This window comes from Garra rufa, chromosome 15 (genome assembly GCF_049309525.1).
Source record: "Garra rufa chromosome 15, GarRuf1.0, whole genome shotgun sequence".
Classification (NCBI taxonomy): domain Eukaryota; kingdom Metazoa; phylum Chordata; class Actinopteri; order Cypriniformes; family Cyprinidae; genus Garra; species Garra rufa.
In genome coordinates, this window is record NC_133375.1 from 45,220,579 (window position 1) to 45,245,626 (window position 25,048).

Genomic DNA, 25,048 nt, shown 5'->3' on the forward strand with positions numbered 1-25,048 from the left:
ATTATGATAGTAATGACACCTCGTTATGATGAGCCGCGCTTCACCTCGTTGTTGACGACATCCGGGTGCGGAGGTGCATCCAGAGCGTTGATGGTGTGCAGTATGTCGTGTGTGAGGTTGGTCAGGTGCACTATGGGATTGGCCACCACTGTTTTGGAGCTGGCGGTCCACGCCAGGAAAAGAGGAACGCACAGGTGCTGCGGAGCGGGAGCGGAGATCTGGAGACCGCCGTCCTGACGAGACAGAGAAAACACATTGATAACTCACATGTGCAAATGAAATAATGTCAAGAGACAGAAAACAACAGAAAAGCAGCATGCAGTGGTATAGGCAGTGTTTCTATTTTCATTTTTGGATAGTTTTAAGTGCACAACAGTAACTAAAAACACTTTATTATGCAGCAGGTGTTAACGTTTCTTTGTAAAAAAAGAACTTGTGCATGCCTCTAGACTGAAGACGTCAAATTTTTCACAAATTCAAGTTTTATTGTCTACACAGAGAGGACAACAGTATCATTTTCAGAAGCCTGCGTTTTGAAACCAATTATCTAAAATGTGCGTTTAGGCCCCCAAATGCCACTTCCGTATAACTAAATGACCAAAATACATGAAATGTTTTCAGTTGATTCGGGAACCTGCTCTGAAGCTTTGATCTAAATCAAGAATAACTGCTTTTCAAAATCATAACAAACGATGTTGAAATTTTAAAATAAATGGCTCTTATTTTGATCTGGTTTTCGCTAGTGAACTGCTTGAACTCAACGATCAAAGTCATGAGTTTGAATCAATCGGAGCCGTTCCAGCATAAATGACTCGATTGTTTAGGTCTGTTTCTCTTTTCAGGTCTTCAGCCTTGTTTACACGACACTGTCAGTACTACTACTGGCTTAGCTCGCAAGTTTTATAAGATTAACTGAAATAAGATAAACAAGTATGATGTTTACAAATAAAATATCTATATTTCCATTCCAAAGATAACATCCAACGCAAATCTAGGAACATGTTGAGGTGAGGTAAGCAGTTTACTGCTAACTAGTGAAACACTGCATTAATATGACCAGCTGCAGCTCAAAACATGTTTGATCTCGTTAGGTTCAGTTTTTCAACTGAACACTTATTTCATAGATACATTGTCTTTAAGCACTTTTCAAGTCCCTTTTCAGAAATTTGGCCATTTTCAAGGGTTTTCCAAGCCTTAAATAGAGTCTTTCTTTAAAAAAGTCACTTTAAGCACCTTGTACAAACCCTGCTATACACAACTTTCTATGCACTGGAAAGGCTCATGAAACTATTATGTGTGACCAATACAGTGCTGCAGTGATGACGTATTTTACGTACAGACACGAGTTGCATTTTAACACTTCCAGCTCATTGTCAACACATTTTTAAATGTGCTTATGGCTGAAAGGCTGAAATAAGATCTGTGTTGGACACAACCTCAAGATATTTTCATGTTTTATTCTACCACATAAGCTTTTTACTTCTGCCAATTGTTTTGAAGAGAACCAGGGTGATGCAAACTACAAGAATGCATCATTAGTGCAGCACAGCATAAAGAATTATTTTTAAAGGTATTGCATCATGTGGACCAAGTAATTAGTGCAGAAAAAATTCAAGGCATATGTGCAAGCTAAGCGTATGGACATGTGTACATGTAAAAACTGAAGTATATGTTGGGCTTCAGCATGTAAACAGAAAAGATCTCCACTTCCAAAATAAAAATGTCCTGATAATGTACTCACCCCATGACATCCAACATGTTCATGCCTTTTTTCATGTCGTAAAAAAATTTGTTTTGAGGAAAGCATTTCAGGAATGTTCTCCATATAGTGGACTTCAATGGTGCCCACGAGTTTGAACTTCCAAAATGCAGTTTAAACGCAGCTTCAAAGGAGTCTAAATGATCCCAGCACAGGAAGAAGGGTCTTATCTAGCCAAACCATCTGTTATTTTCTAAAAAAAAAAAAATTAAAATTAAAAAAAGACAATTTATACACTTTGTTTTTTTTTTAACCAAAAATGCTGGTCTTGTCTAGCTCTGTGGTGCGCATGCGTACTCCCGTCTTATTTTCTCTCCCAACTTCAAAACCATCCGACATCTCTGCAGAAGTGTTTAGAAGATTGATTTTGAAGTTGGAGGAGAAAATGAGACGGGAGTTTTTAGACATACCCACATATGAGCTAGACAAGATGCATTTGTGGTTTAAAAAAAAAAAAGTGTATAAATATTAATTTATATAAGAAAATTACTGATTGTTTGGCTAGATAAGACCCTTATTCCTCGGCTGGGATCGTTTTGAGCCTTTTGAAGCTGCACTGAAACTGCATTTTTATCCTTCAATCCACTGAGCGCCATTGAAGTCTACTACATGAAAAACAAATCCTGGAATGTTTTCCTAAAAAACTGAAAGTGAAGCAATCCTTTAAGAGGATGCATGTCCTGCATAACATCAAGCGTGTTACCTGCTGAGACTCCTGCAGCAGCAGAATGAGCTCCATCCTGACGGAGGCCAGTCCTCCTCCGTGAGATCCGTGCAGACTGCAGTAACTCAGGAAGATGCGCAGCAAGGGCTGGTTCCTCTTCAGCCACAGCCTGCGCCGGTGCTGCAGCTCTCTGGCCTGCTCCGCGGCGCCCTGCTCCTCCAGATCCTCCACCTGGCTCAGATCGGCTGAGATGCCTTCGGGCAGGTGTTGGAGGAAGGGGTTGTATCCGCAGCATCTCTGCAGCGCAGAAACGGCTCGCTCCAGCCAGTGGCACAGCTGATGCCGCAGCTTTCCTCCGTCCAGCTCGTATCCCGTGGAAAGCGTCCGCAACTCCGTGGTGAGGATCTTCAGGCAGGAGCTGAACTTCAACTGGTCCGCGAGGATGTCCTCGGTCAGGGCGGGCGAATCGTCTGCAATGTGATCGGAGGGAGTGGATGTTACTACTGGACCACCGTCGTCTTTCTCCGGATGGATGGTCTTCATCGCCAGGCCTGATTCTTCCTCATCTGAGTCTTCTTTGTCACTGTCCCACTTGAGGTCCAGAGGCTCGTCCTGGAGGGTGACGGACGGATGGCTCCAGTCGAAACTGAGCACCGAGTCTGACTGACTGTTCTCTCTGGGAGACGAGAGCGAGGACACCGACTCCAAGCCGTTGAGAACCGGTTGAGACCAGTCCAGAGCCGAGATTTCTTCTTTGTGCTCGCTCAACGACAAGGACGGATTCTCAAGCACCTTTGAGCGTTTCACCACCTTCGGCATTTTGGAGAGCACCTCTAAAGCCAGCATGGGACAGCCAGATTGTAAGTGAGCGTAAGCAGCGGTGAAGAAGAGCCGTCGCTCTGTAAGGCTGATGGAGTCGACGGCACGACCTTCAGCGGTCAGACCCACTTTAGCTTTATCGGAGGATCCGAAGTGGCGCCGCAGCAGAAGCGGGTGCGTGCGGAGGTAGGTGTAGAAGTTAAAAACGTCAGAACTACAGGGAGATGATCCGGTGCTTCCTGAAAGAGATTGAGTCCTGTCAATAACAATCAGTTCCGGAAACACACGAGAAAACAAAAATCTCTACCAGTCATCTTTGGTTGGCTCAGCTGGGGTCTAAAAGACAATTGAAGGAATAGTTCACTTCCAAAACAAAAATGCAAAGATAATTTACTCACCTCTTTGTCATTCAAGATGTTCATGTCTTTCTTTGCTCAGTTTTTTTTAAGGAGAACATTCCAGGATTTTTCTCCATATAGTGGACTTCAATGGTGCTCAATGGACTGAAGATTAAAAATGCAGTTTAAATGCAGCTTCTAGGGGCTCTAAATGATCCCAGCCAAGGAATAAGGATCTTATCTAGCGAAACAATCGGTCATTTTCTTAAATAAATTAATGTTTATACATTTTTTGAACCACAAACGCTAGTCTTGTCTAGCTCTGTGTGAACTCTGTGTATTCCGGTTCAAGACAGTTAGGGTATGTCTGAAAACTCCCGTCTCATTTTCTCCTCCAACTTCAAAATCATCCTAGATCGCTGTTTTACCTTTTTTTGTAAAGGGTGTTTGATCTTCTTTGAATGTTCACTTTGTAAACACTGGGTCGGTACTTCTGCAGTGAAGTGAAGTTGGAGGAGATTTTTTAGACATACCCTAACTGTCTTGAACCAGAGTACACAGACCGGGTTTTTGCTGGATTTTTAAGATCAAATTTAAGACTCTTTCCCCTGGTTTCACAGACAAGGCTTAAACCTAGTCCTAAACTAAAATGTAAATCTGAGCTGTTTTAACTGAAATAACTGCACTGACTGATCTTAAAATATATCAGTGCCGTTGTTTTGTCTCAAGATGCACACCAGTAATGTGTTTCTCTGCATGTTTATAAAAACATGCTTAAATGTCCTAATTAAACTATGGCCTAATCCTGGCTTAGTCTAAACCCTGTCTGTGAAACTGGGCCTTTAAGACCTTTTTTAAGACCTGCGCAAGTAAAATTAATACCATATGAGCACGGCTGGGCAATGTCTATAGTAACATATTAAACTGTAAAATGACTGAAAAAGCAGAATTTACACTTCAGATACAAGTTGTCCTAAAAGTTCAAAGTATTAATTATTATATTAATTTAAACAATTATTCAAAAAAAATATTTTACTAATAAATAACAAATTAGGGGTGTGTGATTTTGACAAAAATGATATCTCAATATTTTCTGGGATCTTGTCGATTGGGCAGCTGACTCCTCATTTTTCTTTTTATATTCTTATTATTATGCGTGGTCAATTCACACTGCAGTGATAGAAATTATTCTTTTTTTAAGAAGTTCAAATTGTTTTTTACCTTTGATGGGCATTTTTACCTTCTAAAAGTGTGCATCATTTTGAGACAAGATGAGCATTTGTGGTTAAAAAGCATATAAATATTAATTTATTTAAGAAAATAACCCCTCATTTAGAGCCCTTTGAAGCTGCATTTAAACTGCATTTTTAACCTTCAATCTGTTGAGCACCATTGAAGTCCACTATATGGAGAAAAATCCTGGAATGTTTTCCGCAAAAAAATATTTCTTTGCAACTGAGGAAAGAAAGATATATATATATATCTTGGATGACAATGGGGTGAGTAAATGATTAGGAAATTTTGGAAGTGGAGAAATCCTTTAAAAGACACCTAATATTCAGTAATTTTATCGATTTAACAGGACTGACAGATGAGAACAAAACTAGAAGCGAACTGATCTAAATAATGACCCTTTATAGTCTGTAGAGCTGTTTTACAGCTGAAACTGAAACATAATCGATTAATTGTACAACATTGAAACTGTTATTGAATCAAATCTGAATCAACATTGAACTGATTTGATCTGAATTTATCTGAATAATGACACTATTGTATTCTGTAGACCTGCTATACAGCGGAAACTGAATGTTTTTCAAAATTACATAATTCTGCTATTTTTGATTCTGCTATTTTATCGCCTTAAAACAATCTGCATTATATATCTGTACTGTCTTTTGCGCGCTCAAGTTCGTTATTTCAAATGTAGACGCGCGGTATGCACGCTCAAAATGTCGTTTTTTCCAGGCGCGTCCGCGCCGCATCGAGATGAAAACATCCAAAGACTATAGAATACCCTTAAAGGGACTTTGAAACATCTCAACTTGTCAGAATGCCGCAAGCGCACCGCAGGTCATGTGACATGAACCAACCAATCACTTGTTTAAAAGACAGAGCTTAAAGATTTCCTCTCTTTTTCTTTTAAAAGACACAATTTTTGTAAGAGCTACACTGAAGTTGGCAGTTTGATAAATGCAAGTTAATTCTTCAGTTCAATCTTTATGTGCTAAAAAGGCACATGAATTCCTGTAGAGATAGCAATACACATTCTCCTGTTTTTGCCAAATAAATGAAAAGCATGTCATCAATGTCTTCTCTCTTGCTGTATCGAAATCTCCCCTAGATTTCCTCAGAGATGGTCCCAATAATGTGCTCAAAGTCAAGTCCAATTCAGTTTGTGCATGTTTACATGATATAACAATTTTTTTTAATAATGTATCCTAAATTGTGAATAGTTAAGCTACATATTATATGCCAAAGTAAATTTCTGGAGTGTTCAAGATGAAAAAAAAAAAACTGTACAGAAAAGAAAACCATGACCTAAAACCGTGATACGAACCGAACCGTGGGTTTTGTGAACCGTGCCACCCCTAATCTGTACGCAGTAATAAAGCTATAAAATCAAAGGTGATTTTCATTTTCATGTCACTTTACCACTATTTGTATTTTTCTCAATGAGCGTCAGTCTCGTCTCTCACCTTCATGTGACGTGTGTGCATTGGGCTCCAGCAGCGTATCTAAAGCCTTGCTGTAGTCATCTAACACCCAGTACGCCATGCTGCGTAAGAAAGGGTCCTGATGGGGTGCGATCTGGTGGTCCTGACCCAAAACGTGCCTCTGCAGGATTCGCTTGTAGGTGCAGGACATCTCGAACTCAGTCTCGTAGAGCCGACAGACCACCAGAGCCAGCTGAAGATCCTGCATCTTCTCTATACAAACCTGATCGTGCAACAGATCTTATGAGAACGTCATCCACTGACAAGACTTTGTAAAATACACACGGTTCCTCCATGGTTCTTTTTTTAGCAGCTCATTACAGAGGAATGTTTGAAATGGGTCTAAGAGAGATTAAATTTCACTTGCTTCCAGAACTAAAATTTACAGATAATTTACTCACCCCCTTGTCATCCAAGATGTTCATGTCTTTCTTTCTTCAGTCATAAGGAAAACATTCTTCCTATAGTGGACTTCTATGATGCCCCTGAGTTTGAACTTCCAAAATGCAGCTTCAAAGGACTCTAAACGATCCCTTTTTAACCTCAAATGCTCATCTTGTTTAGCTCTGCAATGCGCATGCAATTTAAGACAGTTAGGGTATGTCTAAAAACTCCCATCTCATTTTCTCCTCCAACTTCAAAATCGCCCTACATCGCTGTTTTACCTTTTTTTGTTTGACCTTCTTTGCGCGTTCACTTTGTTAACACTGAGTGTGTACTTCTGCAGCGATGTAGGATGATTTTGAAGTCGGAGGAGACAATGAGGAGGAGTTTTTTGACATACCCTAACTGTCTTGAATCGGAATACACAGAGTACACATGCGCATCACAGAGCTAGACAAGCATTTGAGGTTGAAAAGTATATAAATTGTACTTTTTTTTTAGATAATCACTGATCGTTTTGCTAGATAAGACCCTTCTTCCTCGGCTGGGATCGTTTAGAGCTCTTTGAAGCTGCATTTAAACTGCTTTTTGGAAGTTCAAACTCAGGGCACCATAGAAGTCCACTATATGGAGAACATTCCTGAAATGTTTTCCTCAAAAAACAATTTCTTTACGACTGAAGAAAGAAAGACATGAACATCTTGGATAATAAGGGGCTGAGTAAGTTATCTGTAAATTTTTAAACAGATGCAAACATACCTCAACAGCATCTTTCAGGGATCCGGCCAGCAGAAAGAAAGCCGCTGAATGCTGGAAACGCTGTTTTCCGAGCAGAGAGAAGGCGTTCTTCAGTGCTGCCTTCCTCCAGCGATCTTCACTAAAGTTATTGCTGAAGAACGCCGTCATCTTCACGTTCTGTTGAGACCTTCAACACACAGAAGCTGTCAGTCGACTGAAGCCTTGCTGATGCTGACAGATGCTTCAGTGTGTGTGTGTGTGTGTGTGTGTGTGTGTGTGTGTGTGTGTGTGTGTGTGTGTGTGTGTGTGTGTGTTACCTGTAGAGTCCCCAAACCACAGCTTTCTTCTTCATGGCCAGATAAAACAAGGCTGCGTCTAATGGGTCATTGTTCCTCTGATAAGCAGCTTTTGCTACCTGGTAGGAGATGAGAAACACTAATTATTGCACAAGTTTGGATTTTATGTCAAGTTCTAAAAATTTAGAAAATTTACATTTAAGGAACCATATTGGCGCGTGATCAGCCTTCAGACAAACACAAACACTTAGAGATGCTCATGGATGACCCTGGACCACAAAATCAATAAGGGTCAGATTTTCAAAAATGAGATTTCTACATCACCTGAAAGCTGAATATAAAAGCTCTCAAATGATGTTGGTTTGTTAGGATAGGACAATATTTGGCCGAGATACAACTATTTTTACAATCTGGAATATGAGGGTGCAAAAAAAATAAATAATCGCCTTTACAGTTGTCCAAATTAAGTTCTTAGCAATGCATATTACTAATCAAAAATAAAGTTTTAATATATTTATGATAGGAACTTTACAAAATATCATGGAACATGATCTTTACTTAACTGCAGGGGAAAAAAAAACTTTTTTTCAAGTTTGAGATTTTGGGCTTTTTGGTTTTTCCTGAAGTGTTTTTTTCAGACTAGTGGAAAGAAAGCATCTAAAAGACACTTTTAAGTCTTTCTTTTATAGCACTTATCTATTTGTGTCAATAGATTTCAATTACAATATATATTTTTAAAGGCCATTTTCTCAAAATGAGTTTTTTTCTCCTACTCTGAGCCATAAATCTCCACTTCAGCAGCACTTACACACACCACACTTTACATTTGTGTTCCTGTCTATATCCTGAAGGTTTTCACAGAGGGATTTGTTCAGATATAATTTGCTTGATTTTGCATTTTATTCCCCAAAAAATGTTTAAAAATATAATGACTTCTGTTTTTTCAGAATTATGTCAAGATGAACTGAGAAAATCCCCTCAGTAAAAACATTTGACTCTAATATGTCAAAAAAATTTAACAAGAATTTTGAAACTGACTTCATCCAGTGTTTAAATTTTTGTACTAAAAATGTATGCAAATTAGATGCAAATTTAATAATGGCTCATTTGCATATTTAAACATAACATTATAGAAAACTTGTAATACAAAAAATGTTTGCAATTATCAAAGTAATCAACCAGCTGAGTAAGTAAGGTGATAACTATTAGTTTTTTTGTTTTACCCTATTCACCTGCAGTGTCTCACCTTAATATCCAAACGATTTGGGGCATTAAGGAAAAATTAATAATTTAGATCCATACGATGTATTTTTGGCTATTGCTACAAATATACCCGTGCTATTTAAAACTGGTTTAGTGCTCCAGGGATACATTAGTCTAACGCTTTCAACTGACACCAATATCTGCATAACAAAAATTTAAGTTTTGTTTAGTTATATCAAGGACACTCAAGATGCTAGAAACAGATGTCAGATAGTCTCTAAAGACATGCATTTGATGCACATTTACAGAAAGTCAATTAAACCAACAGCAGTTTGTTCAAACCTTCTCAATGCATCTGCGAAGCTTATTAGTGCTCCTGAGCCACCAGCCCACTCCCATGGCTCTCAGCTCCGGCCACATGGGCTCTCCTTTCTGCAGGGCCGGAAGCATGTTGAGAAGCTCCTCTTCAGCCTCGGAGTGGAACGCCCAAGCGTAGTGACAGGTGGACAAACCTGCAGACCAGCGGCACCTGAGTTATTCAGCTCAAAGTCTTTCAGACCACACTACAGCTGAGCAAGGCCAGCTGAGATTTACAATTATGCAATTTTATTACTGCATGCATTCCGTTAGGAACTGATTTCATGACCTTGGTGTTGCAAACGGCATGCTCTAGTCGGACATCAACGTTCATGAATATCTTATGAGACACTCATAGACACTAATGCAGAATGGAGGCGTACCTTGACAGAGAAGCTGAGCTCGATGAGCCGGAGGTAGAGACGTCAGGAGGAAGGTGTGCAGACGAACGGCCAGCAGGAACTTCAGCCCACATTCATCCAGCGTCTCTCCACCTGAGTAAAGATTCATCACATCATCACAAAACCCTAAATGTGTCAAAACTAGGGGTGGGAATATTCAGGCACTTCACGATCCGATTCCAAAACTATTCTTGATCTACACTGCAAAAATGCTTTTCTTACTTATTTTTTTGTCTCGTTTCCAGCCAAAATATCTGAAAATTCTTAAATCAAGGTGGATTTTCTAGACGAGTAAAAATTATTTTCTCGTTTTCAGAAAAAACAAGCCAAAATTAAGTGACTTTTTGCTTAGAACAAGTTAAATAATCTGCCAATGGGATAAGCAAAAAAATCTTATTTTAAACAGAAAACAAGATTATTTTTCTTACCCCACTGGCAGATTATTTTGCTCGTTTCAAGCAAAAACGCACTTAATTTTGACTTGTTTTTTCTGAAAACAAGACCATTTTTACTCATCTAGAAAATCCTTCCAGATTTAAGAATTATTAGAAATTTTGGCTAGGAACATGAAAAAAAATCTAAGAAAGAAAAGCATTTTTTGCAGTGTAAATTTTTCATAATTAACTCTTCTGCTGTGCAAATACATATTTACATTTGAACAAAATGTAAACATGCAGTTTCTATGCTTTTTGTTTATAGTTGTAATCTATTGTCAGTACTGCCATCTTAAAAGTAGGGATGTGAATCTTCACAATCTTCTTAATTACAATTTTCATTATCAACTAATTGTCACGATGCGTCACATTCTCAGTTTTCAATTTTACTGCTACATTTTCATATACATTTTCTATCAAATTTATTTTGTGCAAAATTTACTTTCTTTTTTATTATATAAGCAGGCTATTTTAAGTATCTGAAAGTTTACAGATGACAGTTATTGGTTTTTCTTTTTTCCTCAGCGTTATTGCCGTTCGATTATTACTGATGAGATCAGAGACAGTGGCAGCTTTAACAGACTGCATTCAAACTAATGCACAGATCTATTTCCATACATCAGAAGTTTTGTCCTGCTCTGTAAACATAACTGACTGAGTGTGCATCAGTTTTGTATAAAAGTATTCACAAATGCAAATGCATTTAACCGCAGCCACAATCAAGCTTTAGGACGAACAAACACAAAGCGCCGGGAAAGTCTGTCAGTGCTTGAGTTTGACACAGATCGGATCTGTTCTATGAGTGTAAACGGGTAAAAAATGCATGCATTCGGATATTTGGAGATCAGTTTCAGGCCTCATATGTGGAAATAAATCAGATATGAATGGGATATGTGCCAATGCGAATGTTATGTAAACAGGCAGATCGGTATTTCTAAATCATTGCGTTCTGTACCTCATTAAAATTGCTACAATTTGTACTTCATTGCGGTTTAATGACGTCTTAGGTTACCCTTGCTGGCAAAAAGAGTATAAATGCACACAGGATATTCTGAGCTACAGGCAAAATGGTGAAAAGGTGAAAAATGTTGGTTGAGCTTTTTACAAAAATAAGTTTATTAAGCCCCTGTCTAGCGATCCTAAATGCTCCAAATAGTGATTAGACATCTAAAAGTTTTTTACTTATACATTTTCTGCTCGCTTCTCCTGCTGACTGTCATCCAAAGCGTGCGTATAACATGCATCCGGCGGCATGCAAATCCAATAAATACACAGAATTACAGTATTTCAGTATTTACGCAAACATAACCTGTTCTGTCTTCAAGTGAACGCTTGGGGAAAAACATCTGATGTGCAACGTTATATTTGATTTGTGCATTACTGTATATCTGTCTCATTAATGTTAATCTAACTGTAAAAGAAAAAAATTAATCACTCGCTGCACTTCTTTAAACTGCTTTTGTAGTTTTAATAATCAATTTATTTCTAGTATTTGTTTTTCACACATTAATGCTTTTGTTCAAATGTAAAATGATAAAGTTAATGCATGATTTCTTTCTTTCTAGGCTATTTGTTATATTTGTTTTTTCGCATAGATAAAAGATACAATAAAAAATAGCTGTATTGTGATTATTAATATAGTAATTATTAATAAAAACTGAAGGAACACTTTAATCTTTCTCATAATCAACTATCGACTTAAAACGGGTGTAGCATAGTCCAACAAATCATGCATCATATTTTTTAAAATGTGTTAATTTTTACTTGTTTGATCAGCACCGTTCACATATTATTCTCAGGAGGAAACACGTGTGAAGGAGGTAAATGACAACAATGTATGTGCGATGTTTAAGATGGTATAGCAAGTGTATACGCACAAATCAGATATGGGTCACAATTGAAAGAACGTGTAAACGGACAGCTAAAAATATCGGATATAGGCAACAAATCAGGATTAGGTATCAAGACCTGCAGTGTAAACCAGGCCTAATAGCACTGAATTCCAAATGGCAGAAATGAAAGCATATCTAAAGTATGCGCACGAGTCTCAGTGCAGATTCTGTGCAATGAAGCCTGACACGTTTTCCATATGTGACCCTGGACCACAAAACCAGTCATAAGGTTAAATTTGACAAAACTGAGATACATACATCATATGAAAGCTCAATAAATAAGCTTTCTATTGATGTATGGTTTGTTAGGATAGGACAATATTTGGCCGAGATACATCTATTTGAAAATCTGGAATCTAAGAGTGCAAAAAAAATCAAAATACTGAGAAAATCACCTTTAAAGTTGTCCAAATTAAGTTCTTAATGCATATTACTAATCAAAAATTACATTTTGATAGGTTTACAGTAGGAATTTTACAAAAAATCTTAATGGAACATGATCTTTACTTCATTTCCTAATGATTTTTGGCATAAAAGAAAAATCAATAATTTTGACCCATACAATGTATTTTTGGCTATTGCTGCAAATATACCCCAGCGACTTAAGACTGGTTTTGTGGTCCAGGGTCACATATGTGGAAAACAAACAAGCTCAGAATCAACAAAAAGAGAATTGCGATGCATCAGAGAATATCTTTTTTCTCCCACCCCTAGAAATGTCTGTTTTGAGATGTTTGCATTACTTTTGACTTTTCAACTACTTTATATTTTATGTCGTAATGCTTTTGTTAATTGATTTTCAGATTTTTGGTTGTGCACTACCCTGGTCAGCACTTGTCGTTTCTATATAAATAAACTTGACCTTGACCTGGTAAAAACTGCAATTATATGAGTGAAAGATAATAACCTTTGCCTTTCCCTTGGCTTTCTCCGATGTCAGTGCTGGTGGAAGCGATGGTGTCCGCCAAAGCCATCAGAGACATCTGCTCCATGCACGTCAGCCCCGGCAGACTAGAATGAAGCAGGTGTCCCGAAAGCACCTGAGCGTGCTCAGAGCCGAAAAACGTGGGGCTGTACTTCGACAGATCGATGACTTTAGCGTTGCCGTCCTCCTCGTCTCCGTCAAAAGGATCCAAGTCATCCGTGCTGACTCCGGCGCTCTGGAAGAGCTCTTCGTAAGTGTCGGATTGGCTGGATGTCCGCACGCCGTGGCCGCTCACGCTCTCCGTTCGTTCTTTGGCACTAGGAGCCGTTTCCTCATCAGCCGCTATCAACGCGTACAAAGGCAGCGGCGGGATCGAGTCGATCTCGGTGTAGTCCGAGCTCTCGGCTTTGCTGAACATCTTCGGGTCTCTAGAAGTGCTTCCGCTGGCGCTGATGGTGAGCGAGCGCAGACGGCGTTCCTGGTTAATCGTAGTGTCCTTCATAGATACGATTTCCCCGGCAATGCACTTCACCAGATGGGACAGGATGGCTTTGGCTCGTCGCACCTTACCAAGATTCATGAGCTCCAGCAGCTGCACCGGATGATACTGCGGCAGAGTTGGGAACAGGTTATACGCCGCCTCAAACAAACCAGAATCCTCCATCTCAGCCGGGAGATCGTACGCGGTCCTCTTTCCACTGAGTTTCTGAGCCAAACTAGTCATGGATCTGGTGAGGGTCTTTTTCGAAGGGTTCGGACTTAGTCCGTCTTGTTTGGCCGCAGAGTTGAGCGACGTCGCGCTACCGTTGAACGACGGTTTGACTGGAACCGGCGGCTGCCATTGGGAATAGACGTGCATCTCGCAATCCATCCCGACTACTAAGATGCCATCTCTCACCCAAGACAGAGAGACAGGGATGGGTAGCGAACCCTCAACCGATGACACCAGATCCACCACTCGGAGGAGCATCATGTGAGAGCCGTGGCGCTCCCTACTGCTATCGGATAGTCCTAGATCTGGAGGTTTTCCTGAAAGCATCCCGTACATGTAAAGTTTAGATCCCAGACCCACGGTTAACGTATGAGAACCATCTTCTCTGGAAACCCAGTCTAAGTGCACCTGCTTCTTACTGGCGACTGCCGAACATGCGTTTCTCAAGCTTAAATCGCAATCATTCACACTCGGGCTGTAGGAGCCGCAGACTTTTAACGTCTGCTCCAGTATCCACTGAGATCCTCCAGTGGAGTCGCATTGGAATATGCTGACGTTCATTAGCGGCTCTCCGACGGTCAGACCGTCGCTCTTGTGCGCTACTGCGACTCTGCTGGTGTGGCAGCAGCTGAGACCCATGAGCTGACCGGACACACTCAGAGCGCTGCTGCTGGCCACGCCCTCCTCCACCAGCAGAGGCCACTCCTCCCACACGTATGACGGGACGGCACCGCCATCGGCGTCAGACACGGCGCTGCACCTCCAGAACCTGACGGATCCGTCTGAGCAGGACGTGGCAAGCAGATACGGAGCCCGTCCGGCTGGCTGCAGAGATGAGGCGCTTAAATGACCTGCAACGCAAATGTTAATCTTTGTCAGATTATTTTTATCAGATCATAAGGTTGCATTACAAATACTCCTTATCTTTATCCGTATTTTTAGATGTCAGGCGATTAACGCTTGGTAGTTATTCCATACATTAAGAGCCGGGGGTGAAAACCTTTTGAAATTTGAAGATCAGGGAAATTTTTACGTATTTGTCTTCTGGAAAACATCTTCTGTAGCTTTTGAAGGGCAGTACTAAATGAAAAAAACCCCGGCTCTTAATGCATGTTTTTTCCTTCTGGAGCATCAGTGAGTGTTTGAACCTTCTGTAATAGTTGCATATGAGTCTCTCAGTTGTCCTCAGTGTGAAAAGATGCATCTCAAAATCATACAGTCATTGTTGGAAAGGATTCAAATACACAAAAATGTTGAAAACCAAAGAATTTGTGGGGTTTTCTGAAGAACAGCAGGCAGTTTAACTGTTCAGGACAAACAAGGGACTCATGAACAACTATCACTAAACACAAAAAAACACAGCTGTGGATCATTCAGAGAACAACACAGTATTAAGAATCATAATAATATTAATATGGACTGTATGTAAACATATTTTATGTTAAATATCTTATTCAGGTCAGTACTAAATAAACAATAACATGCATTTGGTATGATCCCTCTTATTTTGGTCAAGTAATTAACATTTAGCAGATTCTGAAAGAGGGATGTAAACTTTTGAACTCAAATGCACACAGATTTTTTCAAATGCATCCCTATTAGTATCTTCTACTGGAATGTTTCTAAATCAGGTATATACAACATTCATTATCTAAATGAATGAAATAAATAATGAATTTAAATGAATAAAATAATGGAAAACACTTTGAAATTGTATCACTCTATGTTTTTTTTAGATTGAGGCAATGTTACAATGTGATATTTAATATTGCTGTGGAAATAGTTAAGTTTAAGGGGTTATTCATGGTCTGTTGTAGTAATTTGTTAATGCTTTGACACTTTTTTAAATTTCATTTTAATGTTGGGCGACTGAAAGCAAGAAGAATGTCACCTCACCTCAAGTTTTTGAAAATCCTTATTATTGCTTTCAAAAGCAAATCTTTCTTTACTAACATACGTTACCTGCCATAATTGATGAATGAGGTGAAGGAAAGAGATGCATAAACACAGGACATAATGGGATAATCAGAACAATATCGAATGGTCTCATCATCAAAGGTACACATGGGTAGTTTGTGCTCACCTGCGGCAGGTGACACACGTATGACTTGCACACCCTGCGGCAGATCCAGCTCCTGGCTGAAGACTTTGGTGTTGGTCAGAGTGAGGCGGCAGGCGCTCTGGAGGTTGGATGTGTTTAGTTTGGGTCTCTGGGTTTGTGGTGAGCCGACCGTGTCGAAGTTAAACTGTGAGTTGTTCACAGGTGATGGAGGCACAGTCTCTCCGTCCGGAGTTTGAGTTTCCTCTGAAAGAATGACACAAATTTAGTCCGTCGATAGAAACAGTCAAAGCAGACGGTGATACAAAGCCAATAAATATAATATATCACGCTATTTAAGTCATGTATTACGATGTATTAAAAAGTGATTTTTTTGATTCTGCAATTCAGTTGTAGCATTTTTCATTCTTTTATTTCATTTTTCTTCGCCGAAGCAGAACAAAATTGCAGAAAGCCGATAACAGAACACGGTTTTTCATGTTTTTCCCCCATGTATTTTGCCAATTTTTTTCATGCATAAATTAAATAGCCAATACAGCTTTTTACAGTTTTGTCTTGCTTTTCAAATAAAAAAAAAAAACAATTACAAAACATCGATTTAAAAATATTTACTTAACACTGAACATTTGTAACATTCTAGTAGACATTATAGCCTACCAACAAACCACAATTTAACTTAAAATTAACAAGTTAGTAAAATAATATTCTTTGGCCATTTTTAAGAGCCTCTTCTTGAATCAGGCATGTGTTTTTAATGAACAAATAAATGCAGCCTTGTTGAGCAAAGGAGAATGTTAGAATAAATGTATTAATAGAGCTGCTGGAATGATTGTTAGCATTATTTTTGTCTTATTTTTACAGAAAATCAGTAACATGACAATACTATTATTTCTGAATGTCGACTTTCATTTAGTGGTAAACCCACAAGAAGAGCTCAGTCCTAGTTTTTGCTGGCAGCAGTAGATTTGTGAATGATTGTCATCTTTGGTCTTTGAACCCTGGCTAAGGAGCTGCTGTCAGAATAAACACAATTGGTGTCTGGTGTATTAGACAACAGAACGTTCTGGAGTTGATTGACTAATGGATGATTTCAGTCATCATACAGTAACCTTTCTCTTCTCATGAAGACATGCGATGCGCTTCTAAACAGTCTCTCGCTGTCGCTGCTTGCAATGATTTTGTGTCTTTCTCAGACAGTTTTAAACACTTCCACACTGAACACATGTTTGCTGCATTAGTGCACGCCTCTATTTGATCACGTCACGGCATTGTTCGCAATTTATTCTGCCTTAATGCTTATTCTAAGAGCTTTTTATGCTAATTTCGGATGCCGAACATTTGGTGCATCCCTAAAAAATATGAATAAAAGCAATGCACCTATCAGTATACCAAGTTTTGTGCACTGGGACAAGGTAGCCCATTAAAAAATAAAAGTCCCATTTTCCACATATCAGCCAAACAAAAAAATGTATTGAGCGATACTGTTAAGCGCTGTTATTTAGGCTTGGTTTGATCAAACTTGCACTCATGTCTGACTCCAATATGGCATTTTCACAGTCTAATCAATGAGTGCATCACATTATATATCATAAATAAAATCCTTTACAAACCCATAATGACAGGAACTGCATCCAGCTGTAGATGCCACATGTGCAGGAGCGACCTGCCGCTCTGAGTGATCTCCACCACCACCAGGAAGAAGCGAGCGGAGAAGAGCGTCCGGCTGGGAACTGAGCAGAGGACAAGCGTTTATGACACAGCACAGAAACACACTGAACACTGCGGCGCTATCAGAGAGAATGAACTCCTACCAGAATCCTGCAGGTAATCATCTGCTTTCTCATTTCCCAAAATCAGGTCCTCCTCGAACACATGCAACAGCTGTGTCTCTTTCCCCTGCTGAACAAACCGTAAGACACAGACGTGAGCGCTGAGCACTCTGGGAAAATACAGTTGAGGTCATCATTTTATAGCCCCTTTTCAGAATCATTAAAAATGTTCTATATTTTACCAAAATAGATTGATAAATAAGATATTTCACATAAAAGATGTTTACATAGAGTCCACTAGAGAAAATAATTATTAATTTCATTTATTTCGGGACATTCTGTGCAACTCGAGAATCATTTGATTCAGTTCGCAAATCATTTGATTCATTTCAAGACATTCTGTGCAACTCGAGAATCATTTGATTCAGTTCGCAAATCATTTGATTCATTTCAAGACATTCTGTGCAACTCGAGAATCATTTGATTCAGTTCGCAAATCATTTGATTCATTTCAAGACATTCTGTGCAACTCGAGAATCATTTGATTCAGTTCGCAAATCATTTGATTCATTTCAAGACATTCTGTGCAACTCGAGAATCATTTGATTCAGTTCGCAAATCATTTGATTCATTTCAAGACATTCTGTGCAACTCGAGAATCATTTGATTCAGTTCGCAAATCATTTGATTCATTTCAAGACATTCTGTGCAACTCGAGAATCATTTGATTCAGTTCGCAAATCATTCGATTCATTTCAAGACATTCTGTGCAACTTGAGAATCATTTGATTCAGTTCGCAAATCATTTGATTCATTTCAAGACATTCTGTGCAATGCGTGAATCATTTGATTCAGTTCGCAAATCATTCGATTCAGTTCGGGGCATTCTGTGCAACTCACAAATCATTTGATTCAGTTCGCGAATCATTCGATTCACTTCGGGGCATTCTGTGCAACTCACGAATCATTTGACTCAGTTCGCGAATCATTCGATTCATTTCGGGGCATTCTGTGCAACTCACGAATCATTTGATTCAGTTCGCGAATCATTCGATTCATTTCGGGGCATTCTGTGCAACTCACGAATCATTTGATTCAGTTCGCGAATCATTCGATTCATTTCGGGGCATTCTGTGCAACTCACAAATCATTTGACTCAGTTCGCGAATCATTCGATTCATTTCGGGGCATTCTGTGCAACTCACGAATCATTTGATTCAGTTCGCGAATCATTCGATTCATTTCGGGGCATTCTGTGCAACTCACGAATCATTTGATTCAGTTCGCGAATCATTCGATTCATTTCGGGGCATTCTGTGCAACTCACGAATCATTTGATTCAGTTCGTGAATCATTCGATTCATTTCGAGACATTTTGTGCAACTCACAAATCATTTGATTCAGTTCGTGAATCATTCGATTCATTTCGAGACATTCTGTGCAACTCACGAATCATTTGATTCAGTTCACGAATCATTCGATTCATTTCGGGGCATTCTGTGCAACTCACGAATCATTTGATTCAGTTCGCGAATCATTCGATTCATTTCGGGGCATTCTGTGCAACTCACGAATCATCTGATTCAGTTCGCGAATCATTCGATTCATTTCGAGACAGTAGGTGCGTTCGAGCTCATGCTGCGCTGCGCAGACCGATCGGCGAGATTAGCCGAAAGCAGTCGGGGAGGAGCTGAAAACGGAGCCGTCAAGTCGGACAAGTTGGAGATCTCGTTGCTCTCTCAAACATGGCAGATCACGTGGCGTTTGCCTACTTTATTGCAGATGAATTGGAAGCTATAGAAATACCTTTTTTGTTGGAAGAAATGCAGCACATGCAAGTGAAGCAGCAACTACAGATTTCAGCATCAATCAGTGTTGACCACATTACATTAAATGTCTGTGACATTTTAGTTATTCCATAAAAAATATTACTTAAATATGCAGCTGAATACTATAAGTGGTCTGTATGAAAAAAGTACAATAATAAACTTATGCATAAATCCAATATAAAGAATTTAAGGGAATAAAATGTACTGCAGTCAAAAGATCGTAAACTATTTACGAAATGGCATGCAAATTGATTTGTTATGCACGAAACACGTGTGATCATCGTCATGTGGTGAATGTGGCCAATCATGAGAAGCTGTGACGTCATCACAGCCTGGCGCAGTCCCTTCTGAAATGTTGCGCTGGCTGAGCAAGCCGGCTGTTCTCGAAACGCTCTCGCGTTACTTTGATGCCACACGTGAACGTCACGTGGCGTCGGCGCCGGTTCAAGTCGGACAAAATTTCTAACCGGCATGCACTACTTCAAGTCAGCCGCCGGTCGGTCTGCGCAGCGCTGCATGAAGTCGAACGCACCTATTCTGTGCAACTCACGAATCATTTGATTCAGTTCGCAAATCATTCGATTCATTTCTCATTTGATTTAGTTCGCAAATCATTTGATTCATTTCGGGACATTCTGTGCAACTCACGAATCATTTGATTTAGTTTGCGAATCCTTTGATTCATTTCAGGACATTCTGTGCAACTCACAAATCATTTGATTCAGTTTGAATTGATTCTTAATACTGTATTGTTACCTGAATGATCCACAGCGGAGTTTTTTTGTTTAGTGATAGTTGTTCATGAGTCATGTTTGTCCGGAACAGTTAAACTGTCAGAAAAATCCAGTTTGAACCTTCTGTAATAGTTGCATATGAGTCCCTCAGTTGTCCTCAGTGTGAAAAGATGGATCTCAAAATCATACAGTCATTGTTGGAAAGGGTTCAAATACACAAAGACGCTGAAAAACCAAAGAATCTGTGGGAGCTGAAGGATTTTTCTGTCAGTTTAACTGTTCAGGACAAACAAGGGACTCATTCAGGTAACAATACAGTGTTAAGAATCAAGCGGATGTAAACTTTTTGTACAAATTCAACTATTATTTTCTCTTGTGGACTATACGTAAACATCTTTTACTGAAAATATATTTTTAGGGCAGTACTAAATAAACAATAACATGCATTTTGTATGATCCCTCTTATTTTAATAAAATGGAAGATATTTTTTTCCCTGATCTTTAAATGAAATGATGCACATAGTTTCACAGCTGGTAAATTTTCTCAAGTAACAAACATGGTAAATGCATTTTCTGCCCTGATTACCCATCTGTAGTGGATCTTATACATACAAAGTCAGTGATGGCATCAAGCTCAATGATGCAGCCTGGTTTGGCCGTCGACTGCTGGCTGATGATGTTAAACACCTCTCCAACATATTTCTGTAGGAGAAAACATGATAAATGAGCGGTAATCCACTATTTGACATCCTGATATAATAATAGACTCCTTCTTACGGAGATGTCAGGATTGGAGAGTTCACTCAGCAGTTTTTTGGCCTCGATAATGGCCTGATAGAGTCGGAGCGAGTGTCCGTCACTGGCGATGAAGCAGGCACTGGGTGAGTTTCCATACACACCTTTGGGAACAAAATGAAGTATGAATACATGACGTGACACACTTTTAAACTTTTAAAGATGTGCATTAAATACTCATGAGCTGTATATACGTTGATCAATATTATATGCAGCAGAGACTCGGTTTGAACAGGGATGCTTTCCCACACACTCATTTAAAATCTCTGAAAACATCACAAATAACCCGCACACAGAGTGCTTTCTCCTGTACTGTACTTTTACTTTCTGTTTTTACCTTAAAACCATCAGGCTGCACTAATATAAACTCTAGAAGGTTCTGCTTTTATGTCACATTGTGAAAAATGCTGTTCTCACCTAAATTTTTTTGTCTCGTTTCCAGTCAAAATATCTAAATATTCTTACATCGAGAAGGATTTTCTAGACGTGTAAAAATGTTTTTCTTGTTTTCAGAAAAAACAAGTCAAAAATATGGCTGCAAGCAGCAATTACAGGGCCAAGCACTATGCAAGGGAAGCATCAGAACAAGTCCAGCAAGAGTAATTGAAGCTACTTTAAGGTGATTTTAGTCAAAATTGGTGAAAAATCATAAAAACAACCACTAGTAATACAATATCATCGGCTTTCACTTTTGACCACAAGGTGGCACTGTCTCAAAACAATTTAAACACTTTCAGGTCATTGTCTTAAAGGTACATACAAAGTTTTGCAATGCATTGGTAAAAAATGTAGCATTTTCTATCCTAATACTCTTTTGAAGTCAATGGCAATTTCATGTTTTGCTCAATTATTGCACCACCAAGAGGCACAATCCCACCAAATTTGGCATGTGTCCTTAGAGTGTGCTAATACATGTCTCTAATGTGGTGTAAATATCTCATTTTGTTTTGGAGTTATAGACTTTTTTCTATATAAGAAGAGAAAAAATGACCGAAGGCTGACTTTGTTTGCATTTTTTTGCCACTTACTATCAAATTTTTGCCAATTGGGCACTAGCGAGTAGCCGGCATGCTACGTTTCCGAATTTCCTGCAATGCTTTTTTCAGCCAAAATATCTAAACATTCTTAAATCAAGAAGGATTTTCTAGACAAATATAAATATTAAGTGCGATTTTGCTTGAAACAAGCTAAATAATCTGGCAATGGGGTAAGAAAACTAATCTAGTTTCTGTTTGAAATACGTTTTTTTTGATTACCCCATTGGAAGATTATTTTGCTTGTTCGAAGCAAAAATTCGCTTAATTGTACTTGTCTAGAAAATCCTTCTTGATTTAAGAATTTTTAGATATTTTGGAATGGAAACATTTCCACAGCATTTTTTGCAGTGTGGTGTTCCTATCATTATGGGTTCACAATTTTGTCTTGTTTCCAGCCAAAAGATCTCAAAATTCTTAAAATCAAACAGGATCATCTAGTCATCTAAGTAAGAAAAGCATTTTTTTCCAGGTCACAATCTCACCGAGGCAGTTGCTGGGGATGAGCGCGGGTAACCAGGCCACGTTAGAGAAGGCGGACGCGTGCAGCGAGTTGATCCTGGCCAGCTCCGACACGCCGCCCGAGAAGGACAGCGGGCCCACCGGATCCACCCGCCACAGGATCAGCTCGCTGTAGATGGCGTTGGGATCTTGGGAGACTCCGCCGGACGACACTCTGCTCCTGTGGGACGGGGCGGCGGCGGGCCGGGTCAGAGCGGCGTCTCCGTCGGGCGTCCTCAGGGCGTTGTGGTGCGAGGTGGTGAGCAGCAGCGGGAGCAGAGAGTGGCAGGCCAGATCGTTGAGGTGGAAGCGGTGGCCGCAGTATCGAGACTTGTGGGAGACGCTGAGCACAGCGGAGAAGGCAGAGTCCTCTGCGAAGCTGACGGCCCACTGGTTAAGCGAGCCATCGGCGTGTTTGGAGATCATCAGGACGCTGGGGGTGAAGATGCTGAGACGCAGGCTGTTGGAGGAGGCTTTGTTCTGACCCAGGCCGATCAGAGCGGAGGACGAGTGCGGCAGGCCCGCGGGTCGCTGACGGCCGTGCTGGATGGCCAGGTCCACGTTTCTGTTGCAAGCGTACATGACCACGCTGCGGCTGAGCGAGTTGGCGTCGCCGGTGGGGAAGGCCACGGGAATCCTGGACACGAAGGAAACCTGGAAACAGAGAATAAACTCATCAGAAATTAAAGATCAGGGTCCAAGATACAAACCAGTCGAGGTCAAAAGTTTACATCCCCCTTTAATTATTTTAGCAAAATAAGAGGGATCATACAAAATGCATAAGAATAAGATATTTAACATTAAATATGTTCACATGCTTAATAGTTGAATTTATTCAAAAAGTTGACATCCCCTTGATTCTTAATACTGTGTTGTTATGATCCACAGCTGTGTTTTTTGTATAGTGATAGTTGCTCATGAGTCCCTTGTTAAACAGTAAAACAGCCTGCTGTTCTTCAGAAAAATCTTTTGGTTTTCCAGCATTTTTGTGTATTTGAACCCTTTCCAACAATGACTGTATGATTTTGAGAGCCATCTTTTGACACTGAGGACAACTGAGGGACTCATATGCAACTATTACAGAAGGTTCAAACACTCACTGACGCTCCAGAAGGAAACACAATGCTTTAAGAGCCGGGGGTGAAAACTTTTGAACAGAATGGGGATGTGGACATTTTTGAGTGTTTAAACCTTCTGTAATAGTTGCATATGAGAAGAGATGGATCTCAAAATCATACAGTCATTGTTGGAAAGGTTCCAAATACAAAAAAATGCTGGAAAACTAAAGAATTTGTGGGACCTAAAGGATATTTCTGAAGAAAAGCAGACAGTTTAACTGGTTAGGACAAACAAGGGACTCGTGAACAACTATCACTAAACAAAAAAAATATATTATGTAGTATTAAGAATGAAGGGTATGTAAACTTTTCAACAGGGTCTTTTTATAAATTCAACTACTATTTTCTTTTTTCACTTGTAAAGAAATTATGTTTTTTTTTAATATTTTTCTCCATATAATGGACTGCTATGGTGCCCTGAGTTCCAAAATGCAGTTTAAATGCAGCTTCATAGGGCTCTAAACGATCCCAGCCGAGGAAGAAACTGACAATTTACATACTTTTTTTTAACCTCAACCGCTTGTCTTTTCTAGCTCTGTGTGTACTCTGTGTACTCCGGTTCAAGATATAGTTAGGGTATGTGGAAAAACTCCTCTCATTTTCTCCTTCAGCTTCAAAATCATTGCTTTACCTTTTTTGTAAAGGCCATTTGACCTTTTTTTGCATGTTTAGTTTGTAAACACTGAGTTGGTTCTTCTGCAGCGATGTAGGGTGATTCTGAAGTTGGAGGACAAAATGAGATGGGAGTTTTTAGACGTACCCTAACTGTTCTGAACCAGAGTACACAGAGAACACACAACAGAGCTAGACAAGACCAGCATTTGGGGTTAAAAATTATATAAATTGTACCTCTTTTTAGAAAATGACCGATCATTTCGCTAGATATGACCCTTCTTCCTCAGCTGAGATTGTATAGAGCCCTTTAAAGCTGAATTTGGAAGACATAATTTGAGGAATGGTTCACATCTGCAGCTCAATCTCTCTCAGGATGTGCCGTCTGTACCTGCGCCTGTCGGAACATGCCGGGTTGGTATTCGTCCAGCCAGTCGACGTGCCACACCAGCAGCGATCCGTCCATGGGGTGGATGCTGAACAGCATGTCTGCCGCTCGGTTCCAGTCGCCCAGCAGCACGTCCACCTGATGATCCACAGCCGCCGTCGCAGGGAGAGCGATGGAGCTCAGAGCCGCAGCATCAGCACCGTTCCCCTCCTCATCAGCATCTGCTCAGAACACAGACATTTCAGCTTCATGTGACTCATGAGAATCCACATATATGCTGGTCAGACAGGCCTGATAGTGAACAAATGCTCAATTTTACTTGCATAGAGCATTTCGTGTTGATAAACATCTAATTCTCTCATATTAACAAGATATGTGACCCTGGACCACAAAATCAGTCATAAGGGTCAATTTTTTTGAATCAAGATTTAAATATCTGAAAGATGAATAAACAAGATGATTTCCATTGATGTATGGTTTGTTAGATGTGTTATACTTGGCTGAAATACAACTATATGAAAATCTGCAACCTAAGGGTGCGATAAAAAATCTAAATACTGAGAAAATCACCTT

General features: G+C 39.7%; 1 protein-coding gene across 2 annotated transcripts in view; it reads right to left on the reverse strand.

Moving 5' to 3' along the window:
• LOC141286648 (dmX-like protein 1) overlaps nucleotides 1-25,048 on the reverse strand; it is an 80,116-nt gene that overhangs the window by 34,603 nt on the left and 20,465 nt on the right. For both annotated transcript variants that reach the window (XM_073818710.1, XM_073818709.1), the window contains exons 12-26: nucleotides 24,479-24,696; nucleotides 22,342-23,011; nucleotides 20,805-20,926; nucleotides 20,640-20,729; nucleotides 17,507-17,594; nucleotides 17,306-17,425; nucleotides 15,720-15,941; nucleotides 12,907-14,487; nucleotides 9,656-9,766; nucleotides 9,258-9,427; nucleotides 7,734-7,831; nucleotides 7,438-7,603; nucleotides 6,277-6,517; nucleotides 2,463-3,481; nucleotides 45-233 (exon numbers count right to left, since the gene is read on the reverse strand). In XM_073818710.1, the coding sequence (XP_073674811.1) occupies nucleotides 45-233; nucleotides 2,463-3,481; nucleotides 6,277-6,517; nucleotides 7,438-7,603; nucleotides 7,734-7,831; nucleotides 9,258-9,427; nucleotides 9,656-9,766; nucleotides 12,907-14,487; nucleotides 15,720-15,941; nucleotides 17,306-17,425; nucleotides 17,507-17,594; nucleotides 20,640-20,729; nucleotides 20,805-20,926; nucleotides 22,342-23,011; nucleotides 24,479-24,696 (5,105 nt within the window). The remainder of the gene's footprint in view (nucleotides 1-44; nucleotides 234-2,462; nucleotides 3,482-6,276; nucleotides 6,518-7,437; nucleotides 7,604-7,733; nucleotides 7,832-9,257; nucleotides 9,428-9,655; nucleotides 9,767-12,906; nucleotides 14,488-15,719; nucleotides 15,942-17,305; nucleotides 17,426-17,506; nucleotides 17,595-20,639; nucleotides 20,730-20,804; nucleotides 20,927-22,341; nucleotides 23,012-24,478; nucleotides 24,697-25,048) is intronic.